General features: G+C 44.8%; 1 protein-coding gene across 4 annotated transcripts in view; it reads right to left on the bottom strand.

Annotated features, from left to right (window-relative positions):
• Positions 1-5,225, bottom strand: part of PPP4R3A (protein phosphatase 4 regulatory subunit 3A) — a 79,544-nt gene extending 74,319 nt beyond the window's left edge. For 2 of the 4 annotated variants that reach the window (XM_043515969.1, XM_038405847.2), the window contains exon 1: positions 4,015-5,214. In XM_043515969.1, the coding sequence (XP_043371904.1) occupies positions 4,015-4,156 (142 nt within the window). In that variant the 5' untranslated portion in view covers positions 4,157-5,214. Of the gene's footprint in view, positions 1-4,014 lie in introns of all 4 variants that reach the window. The other 2 variants (XM_038405846.2, XM_043515970.1) reach the window with 2 other exon arrangements.
• Between the last annotated feature and the right edge of the window lie 11,362 nt (positions 5,226-16,587).

Raw genomic sequence — 16,587 nt, forward strand, 5'->3', positions numbered from 1 at the left:
AAAATCACCCTTTAAGATATCAGGACAGGTAGAACAGCATCACTAACGGACATTACTATGCACTCCAGTCATGGTCTACAGACAAGTTAGTTCCATGATTAGCAGCAATCAAAACAGCGTTAGGATGTACAGAAAATGGGATGGGGCGGGGAGAGATAAAAAATATATCATCTCCTTCAGAGTGAGTACCAAACTTTCCTGGGCAAGTGCCATCAACTTTAGCAGACTCCTAAGCTTTACTTTAAAAAAATAGTTTAAATCCATTGTGGTCACAAAGAAAACCTTCCAAATGGGGAGAAAATATAAATCAAACCACTGATGTCTTCCTAATTGTGCTGAGAGATAGAAGCACTGCCACCCTTGCTTTTGGGGCAGAGTAGCCTCCTGCCTCTGTAATAGGGGCAGAGGAGACCTGGCTGCTGCCACAGTTGTTTGGCAGGTAGGGAGAAACTGGTATTTGTTGGAGGACTGGCAGAGAATTAATTAGGATTCAGAATTCAGCGACTTGGAAGCTTGGGTCTTCAGGCCCAAGCAGCAGGGAGGTGCTGCCCAGAGGAAGACTAAGCACAAGGGGAAGCATGGTTTGGTAATCAGTGTATTCTGACAAGGCAAATAAGCTTAGTCCTTATACTAGCAAGTGCCTGATAATTTTAAATCCCAAAGATAGAAAATATTTGTATCATTAAGAGAATGGTATACCATCATCTGGAATATTGCTTTCAGTTGTGGTCACCTTACCTCAATGGGGGGGGGGGAGAGGAAAGGTTCAGAAGCAAGCAATGAAAATGATTTAAAAGCATAGAAAGGTTGTCATATGAAGAACAGGACTGTTCAGGTCATGGAAGTGACAAGGCAGGGATAGGATACAGTTATTAAAAATGAATGATAGAAGGAGTGGAAATTAGGAACTCCTTTATTGTCTAACAGAAATACAAGGGGTCATGCAGTGAAGGTCATGCAGTGAAACTAAAAGGCATCAAATTTAGATTTGACTGTAATCCACTTTTTTCCTTTAAAAAAAAAAAGCAGCAAACCAGCAAGTGGAACTCATTGCCACTTAGGTATTATTAAGGAAAAGAATTTTGCAGGATCCAAATAAAGGACTAGACATTTACACAGATAACGACAAGAACATTCAATTATAATAGATGGGATTTAGAACAATTAGGAGATATAAACCTTCATGATTCAGGGCATAAGCCATCCTATAACTGGGTACAGTAAGAGATTTCTTGTATTAACAGGTTAGTCTCAGTTATCTACACCAGGGATGTTTGAACTTACTTGACATTTCTGGCCACTGCCAAAAACAGGACAACATCATCATGGACCACTTGACACATCATGGACCACTGGCCTGATCTGGTATGGTAATTCCTATGTTCCATCTGTTAGAAATGGTTATAGCACTGTATCTTAAAAGGCCACGGATAAAAATTGACTTTTGGTTGCATTCTCCCTTAGGAGAATTCTGAAACCTAAATTGGTCTGTCAGCTTTTGTGCACAAGCCATTAAATAAAAGGAAGTTTAGTCCGGGCCCCAAACTGTAGGAAGAAAAGCATGACAGAAGACAGCATGATGGAAAGGGGAGGAACTGTCAAGGAAAGATGAAAGAACTACACAGGGTTGCGAAGACATGTGGAACACTAGTACTTGTTCAGTACTTGTTAATATTGATCCTTACATTTAACAAAGCAATTAACAGAAAAGCTGAATGGTAATTGAAAGAAGGAGGAACAAGGGACCTGAGCCCTATAAAAGGCATCAATGCATTTGAAGTATAACAATCTGGTGTCACTTTTGTTTGTTTGTTTTTGTGAATTAACTGTTCACACTTACAAACATTTCATACAATAATACACCAACTAATTTTTTTTAAAATGTCATTACCTACAAATTTGCCTTTAAAACTTTCTTGGCCACTGACTTCTGACACTGAGAGAAAACTGAATATTAATCTGATAAGGTAAAGTGACAAGAATAAGAAAACAATTACTAGAGGGCATGTCTGCCAAAAAGGATTGATGTCCTTAGTGATCAAAAAAGGTAAGTTTCTGAAGAGGATTTTATTATCTAATAATCCTATAAACTGTACATGCTGTAAGAGTTATGACAGCTAAATAAACTATTTATGTTAATATCAGTTATTCAATTTTTAAAAATATTAGTTTGCTAAATATTTTTAAAAGTATGGATAATTAATCTTTAAAATCAGTAACTCCTAGATAAACCTTAAAACAACACTTACAATACTTCATACTTCCACTTTCTTTTATAGATTTAAACAAGCTCATTTACAGCAAGTAAACTACCAAAATCAATCTGCATATGCAAATCCCACTGAAATCAGTGGAAGTCTGTGTAGTTTGAACAGACTGCTCCTTGACAGTCAGATTACAACCTGCAGCATTTTATACTCAAAAATTCTACCCACATCACTGTATTTTTAAAATATTGCCACTATATATTTTTTTTAATGTCACTCTTTCATTTGATGTTTCAGTTGTACTTTACTCATTTGTTATGCTCTTGAAAGCTGTCCTGGTGGTGGTGAATGCTGTAATTATACCACTGTAAAATAAACCAGTTTACAATGGTGATCCCCCGCACTCCACACCACAGTGCTCCCTTTCACCCTTAAACTCAATAGTAGAGGTCCATTGCCATCTGGAGGAGTTTATCTTGCATAAGAAATAAGACATAATGAAAAGAATGGGGAGAACAGTCTTCAAATTTTCTTTGGTAAAATCAATTATATATTTGGCTTTCATAATTCATTAATAATAATTTAGCAAAGACTCAAATCAATGTAATTAGCATTTAAGCATGTTTCTGATAATCAATTTTCTAAATTTGATTTCTACTATATCAATTTAGGATTTCCTTATAGTGCACTTTCTGAGAACTTTCCCATACAATGACTGGACTAAGTAAGTGACCTCAATGAAGTTTTCTATCCTTCATCATCAGCAACGGGAACGTCAAATAAACATGAGGAAGAGGGGAGATTACAATCAACTGTAGACAGCAATCTGCAAGAACGATCCAACCTAACCAGACGTAACATAAAAATCCTGGAAATAGCTACGGTCAGAAAAACATAACCAAATATGCAACTATATGGTTAACTGAGATAGGAGACCTTAATTCATGCTACTAGTGTTAAATAAAGCTAGATGTACTTCAAGTTTAATCCACAGTAACTACAGCAACCATTAACTCACTGATCAAATAATCATGGATAGTTCTTACACAAAACCTACCATAATGTAGTGATCTGTAGAGAAACATGCTTGCAATCTGAGGAAAACAGGTGATATGCTATAAGTGGATTTATTGTTTAAGGGGTAATTCTAAAGCAGTTTTAGCATGAATGCAGAATACTGTAGCTGCTTAAAATATATCCCAACAATATTGTTTTGTTCTTTGTACTGTCTTAAAATCAACAATTTAATACTATATGTATAGCCACATATTATAAAATACCCTTTAAAACACTTTTAAAGAGTGAAAAATATATTTGAAACCCAATTACTGAGCGCTGAATAGGTTAGACACTACACTGAAAGAATTTTAAAATATTTTGTGTTCAACAAATGTAATCCAAACTGCGAGTAGTTTCTTTAATCTGGGGATTATAAATTATTCAAAGAAGAGATCCCAAGTAGTGCTCGTGGCAAAGATCATTGGGGGGGGGGCCAAGAAGCGGGATACTGGTGTGCAATATAGAGTGTGCAATGTGGACGACGTGTATTTGGTATGCACCATTATATCTGTGAGTCCAATATGCACAGTGTACCAGATGGGTAGGAGTGTGTTGTCCTAATCTTCCAACCCTGTCACTTGGCCTAACAAGAGTTAACCATAGTTGCTGCCTCCCTCGTTTCATAATCGTATACAAATTATGCCGCTAGGGTCATGGAACAGATATACAAAGCCAGTTCCCATCTTCCTTTTTTAGGTGGATTGGTAAAAGACAACTACCAATACTTGGCATGCTCTCGCACACTTACCATCGCTCTCTGCCCTGACAAGCAGGGACATGCCTTTCAACCTCTCCACGTAGCCAGAGGACACATGTCCGGTGCCCCTATCATCCCACTGGCGGTCTTCATTCAGCGTGTAAACTTTCACCCTCCGCCGGGTGTCGGTCATCCTGCCGCCTGCCACACTACAGCCACCACACTGGCCTGTGACACCTGAAGGAACAGGAGGATGGTGGGGGGCTAGGCCCCCCTCAGAGGAGGGGAGCAGGAAAGAGGGGAGCAGTCCCACACAGACACCCCGGGATCTCTCCTTATTCTTCACTCCTGGGGCAGTCTCCTCCTCATCCGCAATATTTGGAGGCACAGCAGAGTGCTGGGGAAGGGGGCAGTTGGTGGGAAGCTATTTACGAGGCTCGAGGACCAGGGAGGTGTTATTCAGGAGGAGGAGCAGTTGGGCTGCCGGGGGTAAAGGGATAGGCCGAAGGGGCAGCGTGGGGAGGGAGCAGAGGTGTTAGAGGAGGGATGGTGAAGGAGAGGTAAGATGGCTATGGAGGCTAGCAGCGGGTGGGGGGAAAGCAGAGGGGAAAGGTGTCAGGGGATGGGGCTTGCAGAGCAGGGGTGCTAGGAAAGGGGTGAGTCCGGAGGACCGTGTGCTGGCCGGGGAAGGGGACAGGAAGCACCCAGATTAGCAGAGGGAACAAGGGGTGGTGGCAGATCGGCGGCAAAGGGGAGGGAGCGGGGTCAGTTCACCCCCTGCCCGGCGCTCGGCTCTATTGTGCGGGCGCTGCCCAGGCCCGACGCCCCCTCGCTCGCAGTTCGTCAGTGCGGGGGGCAGAGGCGGCGCGGCCCCTCCTGCTCCAGAGCGGCTCGTGAGCGGCCAGCGGGCGCTGCCTGTCCCGGACGGGGTGCGAAGGCGGCCGGGCTCAGCGCCCCGTCTTCCCCATGGGCTCCCCTCGCAGGCGGCAGATTCACTCCCAGCCCGGCTCCGCCGCCATATTCTTCTTCCTCCTCCTCCCGCTACTGCTGCGGCTCAGCCCCGGCTCCTCGGCCCGCTCAGGTAATCCGGCCCGCTCCGCTCCGGGCGCCCGGCAGGAAAGGCCCCTCCCCGGCCGGCCGGCCGGGCTGGCTGAGGCGCGGCGAGGCCCGTCCGTCTCCCACTGGCTCTGTCTCCGCCTCAGTCACTGCGCGGCCGCCATCTTGGTTTCACCTCTCAGTGGAGGCGCGGGGTCTCCCAGCCAGCGGCGGCACGGGCCTCCCGCCAGCACTTAAAGGGCCAGCAGCAGCCGTGGGTTCAGGGAGCGGGGGGGCCAGGGGCGCCTGAATACCTGCTGTTCATCGCAGGGGAGCAGAGCCTGTCTCTGTCACCCAGCTGCCTCAGTAACCCACTGTGTGCATCCCCAAGTAGCACACTCTGAACTCTAGGGTACAGATGTGGGGACCGCCTGAAAGACCCCCTCAGCTTATTTCTAGCAGCTTAGGTTAAAAACTTCCCTAAGGCACAAATCCTTCCTTGTCCTTGGATGAGTACTGCTGCCACCACCAAGCGAGTTAGACAAAGATTCAAGGAAAAGGACCACCTGGAGTTCCTGTTTCCCTAAAATATCTCCCCAAACCCCTTGACCCCCTTTCCTGGGGAGGCTTGAGAATAATCTACCAACCAAATTGGTAAACCAGAGTTTTAAAAAACAGAACTTTATTATAAAGAAAAAAAATTAAAAGCAGCATCTCTGTAAAATCAGGATGGAAGGTAACTTTACAGAGTAATCAGATTCAAAACACAGAGGTTTCCCCTCTAGGCATCCCCATCAGCAGGCCATAGTCTAGGGGGCAAGGGTAGCACCCTCCCACACTATGCAGCACCCCACCCATGACCACACATCACCCCACTATGTAGCACCTCACCCACACAGCACCTCACTAATCACCACACAGCACCCTGGGGTGCCAGGGCACAACCCTACAGTGCAGCACCCCACTGATCATCACACAGCACCCAAGAGTATAAAAGAACAGCACCTGAGACTGAAATGGCAGAACCCCATTGCCCAGCACCCCCCAATCATTGCACACCACCCCCACTCTTTATGGTGCAGCCCCCCTGGGTACTGGGGCACTACCCCCACCCTTCACAGTGCATTCAACCTGGGGTATGAGAGCAGTAGCCCTACCCTCAGCACCCTACTGTTCAGCCAAAGGTTGGCACCCATGCAGCACCCTACATAACAATGGCTATGCAGAAGGGTCAAATAACCATTACAAATACTATTTCACTTATACTGCAGTGTTTCATTTCTGACATCACAAGGCAGGAGCCATTCGTTAACCCAAAGCTCAGTATGTATAATGACACTAATGGTATAGTGCTGGGAAATACTTTACCTTCCCCAGCCTCGCCCTGTATTAGAGAATCTACCAAAGTGATGTAAAGTCACCTTTGTTTCATTACCTCTGTTTGGGTCCAGATTCAGAAGTAACAACACATTGGGCCTTAAGACTTTAAATTCATTCTGAAGTTATCAACAACGGTGAGAGAGTGCTGGTATGATGTGCTCCTGCAGCCTCCTCCTCCTGGGTCAAGAGCTCTGGCCTGGTGGTCGGGGATGGGTGGCAGGCGAGCTCCTTCCCACCTGCACTCCAGGCCATCAGTTGGAGCACGGGTCTGCTGCTCTATCTTGGCGTTTACCTTTCTGCCATGCATCCATCTCCGCCGGAGAACTGGCACGGTTTAGAGGGCAGAGTGACAGAGAAGCTCCGGAAATGGACAGGACTACTCTGGTGCCTCTCCCTTCGAGGGAGGGTACTGGTGCTTAATCAAATAGTTTTTTGTTGGTCTCAAAGCAGGCTGCTGTATGAAAGAGCTGCAGCTTGTGAGATATAGCTGTTGGCTTCCTTAGGGAGATCAAATATGAAGTCTAACCTGGAGATGACAAATACATGGATCACAGTGGCAAGATCCATCCCTTCCTCAGAGATGAGGAGTCTTCTGGCCATTCAAAGATAGTGAAAATCATTCCTTGCCCCGAAATGCAAAATGTGGGTCCAGGAGCAGTGGGGAGGAGCCCAGCATGAACCAAGGCTTTGTTCTACCTTGACAACTGGTGATCAGATGTTCTTGATTGAACAGGAAGTCTGAGTTCCAGGAAGTTTCTAACCTCTATTCTTTCCCTGATCTGAGTCCCACATTCTCCTCATCTGTTTGCTTACATTTTGTCCAGCAAAGCTGGAGTGATCCTGCCCGCAAAGGCATCTTTTCAGGAGGCTCCCCGAGTGGTACAAAAAGCTAAACAGCTTCTGGTAGAACGGCTGTTGGATTGCACCAAACAGAGATGCAATCCAACAATTACAGTAACAAACAGATGCTGTTGACTCTCTGCTGCTGTCGCTGCTGCCAACATCAGAGCATATGTCTGACAGATTTTTTTTGAAGGCTGCATCAAAATTGAAAAAAATATGCAAACACACTCAAGTTGTGGGGACCTTATAGGCCCATCACTGTATTGGTAGAGTCTATTGCAAGACGCATTCTAGCTACACTTAATACATGGTAGCTCATTGTATTTTATTTTTATTAAATGGATGTTTGTATTTATTAATAAAATGCATTTTGCTGGGTCTAATGTGCCACAATCACAGACTAACAGGCAATTAACAGTTACTCAGAAAGAGGTATCCAATCACCACTATTTCCGCATCCCTGTCATACATTTTTGTTTGGGCCTTTATAGCAAACCACAAAATTTATATCCATATGTGAACTCTTCCAAACTCCAGTTGTGGACATTTAGTTGGGGCCCACCTCTAGGTTTCAGCAGGGATCCAATGGTGGATTAGAGCTGGCTGTGACGATATCTCCATCTACACTATGACAAGCATGTTAAAAAAGCATCCATAGTATGGCTGAAATTGTACTAGAGACACAGTTGTGCCACAGTTCTCTTGGCTAGTGAATATAATGTGTTATTGGTGTTTTGAGAACCACATGTTGTGGATCTCTGCCCAAGGGAAGTCCTGGAGCAGGTGCACAGAAATGCACACTATCTGTAAATGCATAGGCCATCTCTGAATGCACTCATGTAGCCAGGCGTGCACTGGAGGTGAGTTCCACCTTACTTTCCCTGACTGGGCATCAATAAGATCTGGGCAAGGAAAAGCCAACACAAACTAAGAAAATAGTATGTCCCCTTTTAATAAGGTTTCAGGACAGGCACAATTACATGAAACAATACATAATGTCCTCACCCTAGTTCAGAGCTGTCACATAAAGTATTGGAATCTGGTCAGACTAGTCTCCTGGAGCCTGAAACACAAACCACCACCTGCTGCAACCAACATAACTTCTACTTCCCTCCCTTGCCCAGCTTCCTGTATAAATAGCCAATCCCCATGGCAGGGCAGGGCTTCCATAATTACACCTAGGCTAAAAGAAAAGGAGTACTTGTGGCACCTTAGAGACTAACAAATTTATTAGAGCATAAGCTTTCGTGAGCTACAGCTCACTTCATCGGATGCATTTGGTGGAAAAAACAGGAGAGATTTATATACACACACACAGAGAACATGAAACAATGGGTTTATCATACACACTGTAAGGAGAGTGATCACTTAAGATAAGCCATCACCAGCAGCGGGAGGGGGGCGGGGGGAGGAAAACCTTTCATGGTGACAAGCAAGGTAGGCTAATTCCAGCAGTTAACAAGAATATCAGAGGAACAGTGGGGGGTGGGGTGGGAGGGAGAAATAGGTTTCAGAGTAGCAGCCGTGTTAGTCTGTATTCGCAAAAAGAAAAGGAGTACTTGTGGCACCTTAGAGACTAACAAATTTATTAGAGCATAAGCTTTCATGAGCTACAGCTCACTTCATCAGATGCATGGGGAAATAGTTTTACTTTGTGTAATGACTCATCCATTCCCAGTCTCTATTCAAGCCTAAATTAATTGTATCCAGTTTGCAAATTAATTCCAATTCAGCAGTCTCTCGTTGGAGTCTGTTTTTGAAGCTTTTTTGTTGAAGTATAGCCACTCTTAGGTCTGTGATCGAGTGACCAGAGAGATTGAAGTGTTCTCCAACTGGTTTTTGAATGTTATAATTCTTGACGTCTGCTTTGTGTCCATTCATTCTTTTACGTAGAGACTGTCCAGTTTGGCCAATGTACATGGCAGAGGGGCATTGCTGGCACATGATGGCATATATCACATTGGTAGATGCGCAGGTGAACGAGCCTCTGATAGTGTGGCTGATGTGATTAGGCCCTATGATGGTATCCCCTGAATAGATATGTGGACAGAGTTGGCAACGGGCTTTGTTGCAAGGATAGGTTCCTGGGTTAGTGGTTCTGTTGTGTGGTGTGTGGTTGCTGGTGAGTATTTGCTTCAGATTGGGGGGCTGTCTGTAAGCAAGGACTGGTCTATCTCCCAAGATCTGAGAGAGCGATGGTTCGTCCTTCAGGATAGGTTGTAGATCCTTGATGATGCGTTGGAGAGGTTTTAGTTGGGGGCTGAAGGTGATGGCTAGTGGCATTCTGTTGTTTTCTTTGTTGGGCCTGTCCTGTAGTAGGTGACTTCTGGGTACTCTTCTGGCTCTGTCAATCTGTTTCTTCACTTCAGCAGGTGGGTATTGTAGTTGTAGGAATGCATGATAGAGATCTTGTAGGTGTTTGTCTCTGTCTGAGGGGTTGGAGCAAATGCGGTTATATCGTAGCGCTTGGCTGTAGACAATGGATCGAGTGGTATGATCTGGATGAAAGCTAGAGGCATGTAGGTAGGAATAGCGGTCAGTAGGTTTCCGATATAGGGTGGTGTTTATGTGACCATCGCTTATTAGCACCGTAGTGTCCAGGAAGTGGATCTCTTGTGTGGACTGGTCCAGGCTGAGGTTGATGGTGGGATGGAAATTGTTGAAATCATGGTGGAATTCCTCAAGAGCTTCTTTTCCATGGGTCCGGATGATGAAGATGTCATCAATGTAGCGCAAGTAGAGTAGGGGCATTAGGGGACGAGAGCTGAGGAAGCTTTGTTATCCACCTTCTATAACCTCCACTTTGGTAGAAGGCTTGAAGACCACACAATACCACAAGTATAGAGGGATGGTCTGAGAGGCACTGGGGCCAGGCTAACCAAAGATGTGCTACTTCGTTACCTGTCCCAAGCACCCTCTGCCAGTAGGGCTTCTATACAGAATCCTGGATGGAATTTGAAGTTGCTTTCTGCCAATGGAAAATCTGAGAGAGAGCTGTGGTTATTTGCAATTTGCACCACTTTGTGGCCATGGGAATAAATGTGGACTCTGGTTTATTTTACTGTGTTTTTGTGTTTTAGTTTTTGGCAAATACAGAATGGTATGCTCAAGCAGGCTCCATGTGGAGTCTAACCCCTTTAATTTCTTAACTGTTGTCTTAAGTTTCTTTATACCAGACTCTGCTGGGGGTTTTTTAAAATCATGCTTCCTGAGTCTCAGTGTCACTGCATTGCCTACTCTCTTGATTTTATCATGAGTCTCATATTAAAATATAATATTTAAAAAAGGGAAGAAGGAGGATCCTGGGAACTACAGGCCGGTCAGCCTCACCTCAGTCCCTGGAAAAATCATGGAGCAGGTCCTCAAAGAATCAATCCTGAAGCACTTAGAGGAGAGGAAAGTGATCAGGAACAGTCAGCATGGATTCCCAAGGGAAGGTCATGCCTGACTAATCTAATCGCCTTTTATGATGAGATTACTGGTTCTGTGGATGAAGGGAAAGCAGTGGATGTATTGTTTCTTGACTTAGCAAAGCTTTTGACACGGTCTCCCACAGCATTCTTGTCAGCAAGTTAAGGAAGTATGGGCTGGATGAATGCACTATAAGGTGGGTAGAAAGCTGGCTAGATTGTCGGGCTCAACGGGTAGTGATCAATGGCTCCATGTCTAGTTGGCAGCCGGTGTCAAGTGGAGTGCCCCAGGGGTCGGTCCTGGGGCCCGTTTTGTTCAATATCTTCATAAATGATCTGGAGGATGGTGTGGATTGCACTCTCAGCAAATTTGCGGATGATACTAAACTGGGAGGAGTGGTAGATACGCTGGAGGGGAGGGATAGGATACAGAAGGACCTAGACAAATTGGAAGATTGGGCCAAAAGAAATCTAATGAGGTTCAATAAGGATAAGTGCAGGGTCCTGCACTTAGGATGGAAGAATCCAATGCACCGCTACAGACTAGGGACCGAATGGCTCGGCAGCAGTTCTGCGGAAAAGGACCTAGGGGTGACAGTGGACGAGAAGCTGGATATGAGTCAGCAGTGTGCCCTTGTTGCCAAGAAGGCCAATGGCATTTTGGGATGTATAAGTAGGGGCATAGCGAGCAGATCGAGGGACGTGATCGTTCCCCTCTATTCGACACTGGTGAGGCCTCATCTGGAGTACTGTGTCCAGTTTTGGGCCCCACACTACAAGAAGGATGTGGATAAATTGGAAAGAGTACAGCGAAGGGCAACAAAAATGATTAGGGGTCTAGAGCACATGACTTACAGAGAGAGGCTGAGGGAGCTGGGATTGTTTAGTCTGCAGAAGAGAAGAATGAGGGGGGATTTGATAGCTGCTTTCAACTACCTGAAAGGGGGTTTCAAAGAGGATGGCTCTAGACTGTTCTCAATGGTAGCAGATGACAGAACGAGGAGTAATGGTCTCAAGTTGCAATGGGGGAGGTTTAGATTGGATATTAGGAAAAACTTTTTCACTAAGAGGGTGGTGAAACACTGGAATGCGTTACCTAGGGAGGTGGTAGAATCTCCTTCCTTAGAGGTTTTTAAGGTCAGGCTTGACAAAGCCCTGGCTAGGATGATTTAACTGGGACTTGGTCCTGCTTTGAGCAGGGGGTTGGACTAGATGACCTTCTGGGGTCCCTTCCAACCCTGATATTCTATGATTCTATGATTCTATGATTATTTGTTTTTTCGTGAAGCCTCAGCTCCCAGATTCATGTGATTACATGAGAATCTTAGTTTTCACTTTTATAAGTAAGATTCTAGCCCTCATGATTGCAGAGAAAAGCTCAAAAACGTGACTAAAGGCTCAGAGAGCAGCAGGCAAGGAGATCAGCAGAGGAGCTAGCAAACAGGGGAGTTTTGCAAGGGAGTTCTCCAGGTGAAGGAGGAGCAACTACTTGACCCTTGGGGTGAGTTTGTTGTCTGTTAGTTTGTTGTTTGTGTGCTTTCTGCTTGCCTGAAGCTTACAGTGTGGTCTGTTGGGGGCGGGGGGTGTGGCTGAGCCTAACGGCCTTTTAGGCAAGGCTGAGAATTACTTAATACTTGATCTCTAATCCCTTTAGGATCTGTTAACCAGGGAGTGGGGCTACTCAGGGAAAACCAGGGTTTAAAATGCCAGCTCCTATGTGACTAGTGAACAGAAGAAGCAAACAGGATTTTTGTGAAGGAGTTTAGAGAAGGAGCATGAGAGCCAGCTATACCTAATGTTCTTTAAACTTGGGCCAATATTCACCCCTCCTGCAAAAAACCCAAAACAACCCCTCCCCCCAAAAAAGCTTCAGGAGTAAAAATAATGCAGGTAGAAGCCCAGCAGCAGAGCTGGGCCATCTAGCTTGCATGATTACCTGCCTTGTGGACAGATGGTGTATGTATGCAAGCAGCTCATGGACCTCAGGGATGAAGTATAGGCTCTTGAGACCGGAGTGGCTGAACTGGAGGAGTAAGAGAAACAGAGAGGTACATAGACATGACTTTCTGGGACACAGTAGATTGGTCCCACCCCCAGTCTGACAGCCTCTGTGCTGTTGAGGAGGATGAAAGTCTTGGGGAAGGAGAACATCAAGCTGGAGTGGAAAGAAATGATCACATAGTTGGCACCCTCCTTCCAGATGATGTCATGATATCCTCTTACACTGTGGATACCTCTCCGGGGAGGGAACCGCAGTTATTAGGAACAGGGCCGGTGCAAGGAGGTTTCACACCCAAGGCGAAACTTCCACCTTGTGCCGCCCCACGGCAAGCTCCCCGCCGCCATCCCCCCTCCGCAGCTCCCCGCAACCCCCTCCCTCCCCTCGGCCCGGGGAGCCGCTGCCACCCCTTCCCTCTTCCCTCCTCTCGGCCCAGGGAGCCCCCCCGCAGCAGCTCCCCGCCTCCTCCACCTCCTCCCCGAGCATGCCACTGCTTCTCCCGCCTCCCAGGCTTGCGGCACCAATCAGCTGTTCGGTGCGCAAGCCTGGGAGGGAGAGAAGCAGAGCGGGGCAGTGCTCAGGGGAGGAGGCGGAGCTGAAGTGAGCTGGGGTGGGGAGTGGTTCCCCTGTGCACCCCCCCATTACTTACTGCAGGCGGCCCTCCCCTCGCACCCCCTGCCCCAGCTTACCTCCGCTCCAGCGCCACCCCCAACCAATTGGCGCCCAAGGCGACCGCCTAGTTCGCCTAGTGGTTGCACCGGCCCTAATTAAGAAGAGACAGGTAATAGTAATGGGGGATTTGATCATCAGAAATACAGATAGTTGGGTTTGTGATGACTGGGAGAATCAGATGGTAAATTGTCTGCTAGGTGCAAAGATTGGGGAATCTCTTGAGTAATTTAGACAAACTTATGTGCAGTGCTGGAGAGGAGCTGATAGATGTAGTACATATAGGTACAAATGACATAGGGAAAGATATTTGAAGAGAGGTCCTGCAGGCTAAATTTAAATCTAGGTAAGAGATTGAAGACCAGGACTTCCATGGTAATACTGTATTCTCTGAAATGCTTCCAGTTCAATGCACAGGGCCAGTTAGACAGGCAGAATTGCAGAGTCTAACTATAGGAAGGAGGGTTTTAGGTTAGGAACTGGGGAACCTTTTGGGAAAGGAGGAGCCTATACATGAAGGATGGGCTCCACCTAAACCAAAACAGAGCCAGATTGCTGGCTCGTAAAATTAAAAATGTCATAGTTTAAAAATTCTTCTAAGAGCTGGGGGAAAGCTGACAGGTATGGAGGAGCACACAGTTTGAACAGAGATGTCTCTTAGGGGAGGATCTATTAATGAGGATTTTCTATATCCTAGAAAAGAGGAGAGGATAGAAGGTGATAAAAATATAGGTAGGAACTAAAAAGAAACAGTCAAATGAAAAAAAGAGTCCCATTCAGTTATATCACATGAAGGCAGACAAATAAATATTGACAAATTTTATAAGTGCTTATAAATATTCACAAATGCTAGAAGTCTAAATAATAACCTGAATAATAACTTGAGTGTCTGATATTAAATGAGGATATTGATATAATGGACATAACAGAAACTTGGTGGAATGATGATAATCAATGGGACACGGTAATACCCGGGTACAAAATATATAGCAATCACAGAGTAGATCATGCTGGTGGGGGACTGGCATTATATGTGAAAACAAGCATAGAGTCAAATATTGGAAAAATCTTCAAAGAATCAAACTGTACCACAGGATAGAAATTCCACATTTGAATAATAATAAGATAGCAGTAGGAATATACTACCAATCACTTAGCCAGGATGGCGATGGTGGTTGTGAAATGCTCGGGGAGATTAGAGAGGCTATAAAAATAGAAAACTCAGTTATAATGGGGGATTTCAACTATCCCCATATTGACTGGGTACGTGTCACCTCAGGACAGAATGCAGAAATACAATTTCTAGACATCAGTAATGATTACTTCTTGGAACAACTAGTCCTGGAACCTACAAGGGGAGAGATAACGATGAAGTGAGCTGTAGTTCACGAAAGCTTATGCTCTAATAAATTTGTTAGTCTCTAAGGTGCCACCAGTACTCCTTTTCTTTTTGCGAATACAGACTAACACGGCTGCTACTCTGAAATCTCTATTTTGTTGTAAGTGGAGCACAGGATCTGGTATAAGAGGTGAATATAGCTGAGCCATTCACTAATGGCGACCATAATGTAGTTAAATTTAACATCCTTGATGGGGTGTGAATACCTCCACACTAGCATTTAACTTCAGAAAGGGGAATGACACAGAAATGAGGAAGCTAGTTAAATGGAAACTAACAAAACTGAAATGCCTGCAAGCTGCATGGAAACTATTTAAACACATCATAATATAGGCTCAAATATAATGTATGCCCCAAATTTAAAAAAAAAATAGTAAGACAACAAAAAAAAGTCACCATAACTACACACAGAGTAAAGGTTTCAGAGTAGCAGCCGTGTTAGTCTGTATTCGCAAAAAGAAAAGGAGTACTTGTGGCACCTTAGAGACTAACACATTTATTTGAGCATAAGCTTTCGTGAGCTACAGCTCACTTCATCGGATGCATTTGGTGGAAAATACAGAGGGGAGATTGATATACACACACAGAGAACATGAAACAATGGATTTTATCATACACACTGTAAGGAGAGTGATCACTTAAGATAAGCCATCACCAGCAGCAGGGGGGTGGGGAGGGGAAAGGAGGAAAACCTTTCATGGTGACAAGCAAGGTAGGCTATTTCCAGCAGTTAACAAGAATATCTGAGGAACAGTGGGGGGGAGAAATACCATGGGGAAATAGTTTTACTTTGTGTAATGACTCATCCATTCCCAGTCTCTATTCAAGCCTAAGTTAATTGTATCCAGTTTGCAAATTAATTCCAATTCAGCAGTCTCTCGTTGGAATCTGTTTTTGAAGTTTTTTTTGTTGAAGGATAGCCACCCTCAGGTCTGTAATTGAGTGACCAGAGAGATTGAAGTGTTCTCCAACTGGTTTTTGAATGTTATAATTCTTGACGTCTGATTTGTGTCCATTTATTCTTTTACGTAGAGACTGTCCAGTAAAGGAGGCGATTAAAGGCAAAAAGATATCCTTTAAAAATTGGAAGGCAAATCCTACTGTAGAAAATAGAAAGGAGCACAAACTCTGGCAAGTCAAGTGTAAAAGTATAATTAGGCAGGCCAAAAAAGAATGTGAAGAGCAAGTAGCAAAAGACACAAACTAACTGCAAAAAATTTAAGGACATCAGAAGCAGGATGCCTGCCAAACAGTTAGTGGGGCCACTATACGACCAAGATGCTAAAGGAGCACTCAAGGAAGATAAGGCCATTGTGGAGAAGCTAAACAAATTCTTTGCATCTGTTTTCACTGCAGAGGATGTGAGGTAGATTCCCACCCCTGAGCCATTCTTTTTTTAAGGTGAAACATCTAAGAAACTGTCCTAGACTGAGGTGTCAATAGAGGAGGTTTTGGAACAAATTGATAAGTTAAACAGTAATAAGTCACCAGGATCAGATAGTGTTCACTCAAGAATTCTGAAGGAACTGAAATATGAAGTTGCATAACTACCAACTATGGTGAGTATCATATAGCTTAAATCAGCTTCTGTACCAGATGACTGGAGGTTAGCTAATGTGATGCCAATTTTTTAAAAGGCTCTAGAGGCAATCCTGGCAATTACAAGCCACTAAACCAAACTTCAGTACCAGGCAAATTGGTGGAAATATAGTAAAGCAGAGAATGATCAGACACAGATGAACACAATATATTGGAGTTTAGTCAACACAGCTATTGTAAAGGGAAATCATGCCTCACCAATCTGTTAGAGTTCTTTGATGGGGGTCAACAAATATGTGGACAAGGGTGACCCAGTAGATATAGTGTACTTGGTCTTTCAGAAAGCCTTT

Source organism: Dermochelys coriacea, chromosome 6 (assembly GCF_009764565.3).
Source record: "Dermochelys coriacea isolate rDerCor1 chromosome 6, rDerCor1.pri.v4, whole genome shotgun sequence".
Taxonomy (NCBI): Eukaryota; Metazoa; Chordata; order Testudines; family Dermochelyidae; genus Dermochelys; species Dermochelys coriacea.